Genomic DNA, 4,475 nt, shown 5'->3' on the forward strand with positions numbered 1-4,475 from the left:
AAATTTTGCCATAAAAATGTAAAAATATTTTGATGCTAATTTTGTTTTTCTTTTCAAATTATTTAGAATTTGTATTTAAATTTTAAAAGCTTTATTTTAATTATCCTCATTCAATTTGATAATATGAAAATTTCATAATAAATCTAATCTTTACAAGGTAATGACAAATAAATTTTGCCTAACAATGGGAAAATATTTTGATTCTAATTAATTGATTATTAATTAATTGCAAAAATATTGGTAGTTTCCATTACAAGTAACAATAATAAATTAATTTAATACTATTAAATTTTGATAGCATAACAAGATTAAAACAATAATAAAATAATAACATAATATAATATAAAACATTATTAATATAGTCATAAAAATTATAAAATAGTAATATAATGTTTAGAATAAAAAAATTCTAATAATTAAAGTACTAATATTGATAATAATATAATAAGTCAACAATATAATATATTAGTAATTAAAATAATAAAATATAATAATCTAATAATTCATTAATTATAATTAGTACAATATTAATCTCTTTTATTTGTTAATTGTTTGAAAAAAACATATTCAATTGATATTACAAATAGAGTTAGGATTATAATTCAATTAGAATTAGATTTATAGTTTAGTGTTAGAGTTTAATTAAGAGTAGGGTTCAATTAGGGTTAAAACTATGATTCAATTAGTTTTTAATTACAGTTATAAAAAGAAAAATCGAGTTGATTAAATTATGGTTATAATTCAAACATGGTTAGAGAAAGAATTTAATTAGGGTAAGGGTTAATTATAAAGTTAAATTAGCCTTATAGGTAAAAACTTTTTATTTAGTGTCACTGTTAAATTATGACATGGTTAAGAATCAAAGAGGTAAGATTAGAGTTATAATTGAGATTAGAGACATCACTTTTATTAAAATTAAAATAAGGTTAAGGTAAGGGTTAAATTAGTGTTCAATTTAGGTTATGGTTAGGAATCAAAGAGGTTAAGAATACAATTGGACATGACTTTTATTAAAGTTAAAATAGGATTAAGGTAAAAGTTAAGATTAGTGTTCAATTTAAGTTAGGGATTATTATGTGTTAAATTTATAATTATTATACCTTAAATTTAAAATTCAATTAAATTTATAATTTACATTTATTTAATATTATAGTTAGGGTTCAAATAAGCTTACAACTTAATCAACTTAATTAAAATTAAGGTTACAAAATTATTAATCTCTATCCATTTTATTGAATGTTTTAGATATCAATAAAATTTAATTTCTAATCAAATATAATTAGAAAAAGATTTTAACTTAATTGTGTATATTAAAAAAACCTATGAATATTTTTAGGGAATTAATTTTAATTTTATTAAATACAATTAATTTTATGAAAAAACCTATGAATATTTTTAGGGAATTAATTTTAATTTTATTAAATACAATAAATTTTATGAAAAAAACCTATGAATATTTTTAAAGAATTAATTTTAATTTAATTAAATACAATATAAAAATATATGTTATAAAAGTAAATGTATATTTAAAAAAAAAACCTCCCAAACAATGAAATACATATCCTTGTATTATTTTTTTAATTATATTACTAATGTAGATTATAAAAGTAAATGTGCATTTAAAAAAAAACCTCCCAAAACAATAAAAACACACATCTATCACTATTATAATTAATTTCTTAAATATTTAAGATATTTATACTAGTTAGTAATTAGTCAAGGTAGCTATAAATATTAGCACATGTGCACCCATTTAATTATATCTTTACATGCAGATAATATATATTTAATTTTCTCTGTTTCCATACCAACCATAACATACATATGCAGAGACGTACATTAATGCTCTTCGTTCGCACACTTCTTTTGACTGGAGAAAATAATTAGAGATTTATTTTTCTGCGGTAACTAGACAGATGACAGTATCCAGATTTTAAAACAATGTCAGCCAGCTTACCCCCTTTAAAAATTGTTTATAACGCTTCTAAATTTATTTGTACAAGAAAATAAAGTATGCACAGTTGAAGGTTGCATTTATCATCAGATCGAGGTCTATGTAGAATGCTTCTAAATTTATCTGTACAAGAAATACAAACTGCAGAGTTGAAGGTTGCATTTATCATCAGATCGAGGTCTCTGTATAATGCTTCTAAATTTATCTGTAAAATATAGAGAATGCACAGTTGAAGGATGTATTCATCATCAGAACGAGGACGAGGTCTCTGTAAGATGCTTCTAAATTTATCCGTACGAAAAAAAAGAAAATGCACGGGTTAAAGCTGTATTTATCATCAGATTGAGTACTCTGTATAACGCTCCTAAATTTACAAGAGAATGCAAAGTTGAAGGCTGCCTTTATCATCACACCAAGAACTCTGTATGACACTTTAAATTTATCTCTACAAGAAAACAGAGGACACAAAGTTCAAGGCAGCTTCCTTTATCATCACATCAAGTACTCTGTCTTACGCTTTAAATTTATCACTAAAAGAAAATAGAGAATCTAAAGTTGAAGGCTGCCTATATCGTCAGATCAAGGACTTTGCATAACGTTCCTAAATTTATCTGTAAAAGAAAGTAGAAAATTCACAGTAGAAGGCTGCCTTTACCATAAAGATCAAGGACTCTGTATAACGCTTCTACGTTTATCTGCTAAAGAATACAGAGAATTCAAATTCACAGTAGAAGGTGCCTTTATCATCAGATCTTGGACTCAATATAACGCTTCTAAATTTATATAGGAACAAAAGGCGGATCTGTGTATAACATTCTCAGAAGAGGAAAAACATCTGCAACCTCTTAAAATATCAACAAATGAAGACATTATTTGTGTTAGCAGAATTAGAATATATGGATACATGAGAAAATCTTTAAAATGTTGAGGAGAAATTACTGAATCATGCATACTTGTAAGATTTGAGCAGCGCTCCGCAGGAAGGGCAAACAATGGCACGCCATGTCCGAGAATAGAGCGGAATGAGGAGAAATAACCTGCGCTGAGCGTGCACTTCGACAACACAGGCGCCGGCGCCGCAGGCTGAGCACATCCCCGCTACAGGCTTCGCATTTTTCACCCTCCTCTTCTCCGACCAAACCAGCGCTATTCCCATTTTTCTCCAATTCTTCTTTTCCTCCCTCTCTTCCCTCGTCTCTGCCTATTTATTATTATTAATCAGTTTGTTCATTCTTCCACGCTTCTTCGTCATAAGTATTTGCAACTACTTGGGGATAAGACTCACACGCGCCAAGTGGCCGGTTGAGCATTCATGAATGAAGACAGGTATTGTAGGCGTTGTAAAGGGACACATATTTGTTGCCGCCAACGCCATAACTGTGTTTCCTTACCCACCACATTCGTTTTCTAGCTGGAACTCCGCGGCCAGGCCTGGAATTTGACAGGCTATATGACCGTTTTTGCACTTTTAGATCGTATATTACAATTAATAAAATTAGTGGACTGTATGTATCGACAATCTATTTTTTCCAAAAACCGTATATATGACACTTAAAATTAGTAATAAGCCCTAAAAAAATATAATAGGTAATATATATTGATATATATTATTTTATAATGTTTATTATAAATATATGAATTTATTTAGAATATATTAAATTAGTAGGATTAAGATATAATTGTTTCTAATTTTATATTATTTTTATATGAATTTTTAGTATGTTTTTTCTTATATAAATTTAGAAACATTGTCAATTTATTTTTTAATATTTTTTATAAGATTGTCTTAAATATCAATATAGAAACTTCTAACAATTGAAATGATAAGATATAATCATTTCTAATTTTTTAAAATATTGTAATAAAAAATTCTAAAATAGTTTCTATTTTTTAATTAATAAGATTTTTGGGTGTGAATTAGAAACTTACAAGTAAATTTAAGATTTTTTTAGTGCATTACTAATTTATCATTGTTTTTTGGATTTTTACTTCTTTTTTTTGCATGGAATAATTTCTTTTCACCACAATTGAATTTTACTAGAACTTCAATTCTATGAAGCTTAAAACATTTATATTAAACTATTCACAAATTAAAAAAAATTGACACTTAACATTTTTTTTAAAACGTAAAACGAAAGGCATTAGAATGACTAAACCGTCATAAAAAAATCATATGACAGGCAAGGGTGGCCATCAAATTCCAGGCCTGTCCGCGGCACATTCACTCCATGCTTTCTCCCTCTTTTTCTAATTATTTAGGGGAGAGGACCTACTATTTGTGGGGCACCTTAATTTCGAATTTCTCAAAATCTTAAATCATTTCTAATTTTTTACAAGAGCTTATTTGGTAAGTCCTTTATTTATAAGTAAGGTTTCAGGTTCACATCATCAAATGGTGCCACATCAGAATGTTTTTTACGAGGTGTTCAAAACAGCCCAAAAATAAAGTGAGATCAATAGTCATGCAAAAGAGGCCCCTATACTTGTGCAATTGATGTGGCATCGCATGATTGGTTGCTTT

The 4,475-nt window shown here is 27.0% G+C and overlaps 1 protein-coding gene across 3 annotated transcripts; it reads right to left on the bottom strand.

Annotated features, from left to right (window-relative positions):
- Positions 1-1,871: 1,871 nt before the first annotated feature.
- LOC131065236 (uncharacterized) lies at positions 1,872-3,287 on the bottom strand. Of its 3 annotated transcripts, none has more exons than XM_057999716.2 (2): positions 2,908-3,280; positions 1,872-2,159 (listed from the first exon to the last, which is right to left on the bottom strand). In XM_057999716.2, exons 1-2 carry the CDS (start codon positions 3,108-3,110, stop codon positions 2,156-2,158), a joined length of 207 nt encoding a protein of 68 aa, XP_057855699.2. In that variant the 5' UTR covers positions 3,111-3,280; the 3' UTR covers positions 1,872-2,155. The 3 variants fall into 3 exon arrangements, with proteins under 3 accessions (XP_057855699.2, XP_057855681.2, XP_057855689.2); XM_057999698.2 differs by lacking the exon at positions 1,872-2,159 and adding an exon at positions 2,257-2,798 and having other exon boundaries at positions 2,908-3,281; XM_057999706.2 differs by lacking the exon at positions 1,872-2,159 and adding an exon at positions 2,425-2,789 and having other exon boundaries at positions 2,908-3,287.
- Between the last annotated feature and the right edge of the window lie 1,188 nt (positions 3,288-4,475).

This window comes from Cryptomeria japonica, chromosome 1 (assembly GCF_030272615.1).
Source record: "Cryptomeria japonica chromosome 1, Sugi_1.0, whole genome shotgun sequence".
Classification (NCBI taxonomy): Eukaryota; Viridiplantae; Streptophyta; class Pinopsida; order Cupressales; family Cupressaceae; genus Cryptomeria; species Cryptomeria japonica.

Coding starts and splice junctions, on each gene's coding strand:
- LOC131065236 (XM_057999698.2), bottom strand. CDS start 3,110: ATGGGAATAGCGCTGGTTTGGTCGGAGAAGAGGAGGGTGAAAAATGCG. Junction 2,799..2,907: donor GCGCTGCTCAAATCTTACAA/GTATGCATGATT, acceptor TGATATTTTAAG/AGGTTGCAGATGTTTTTCCT.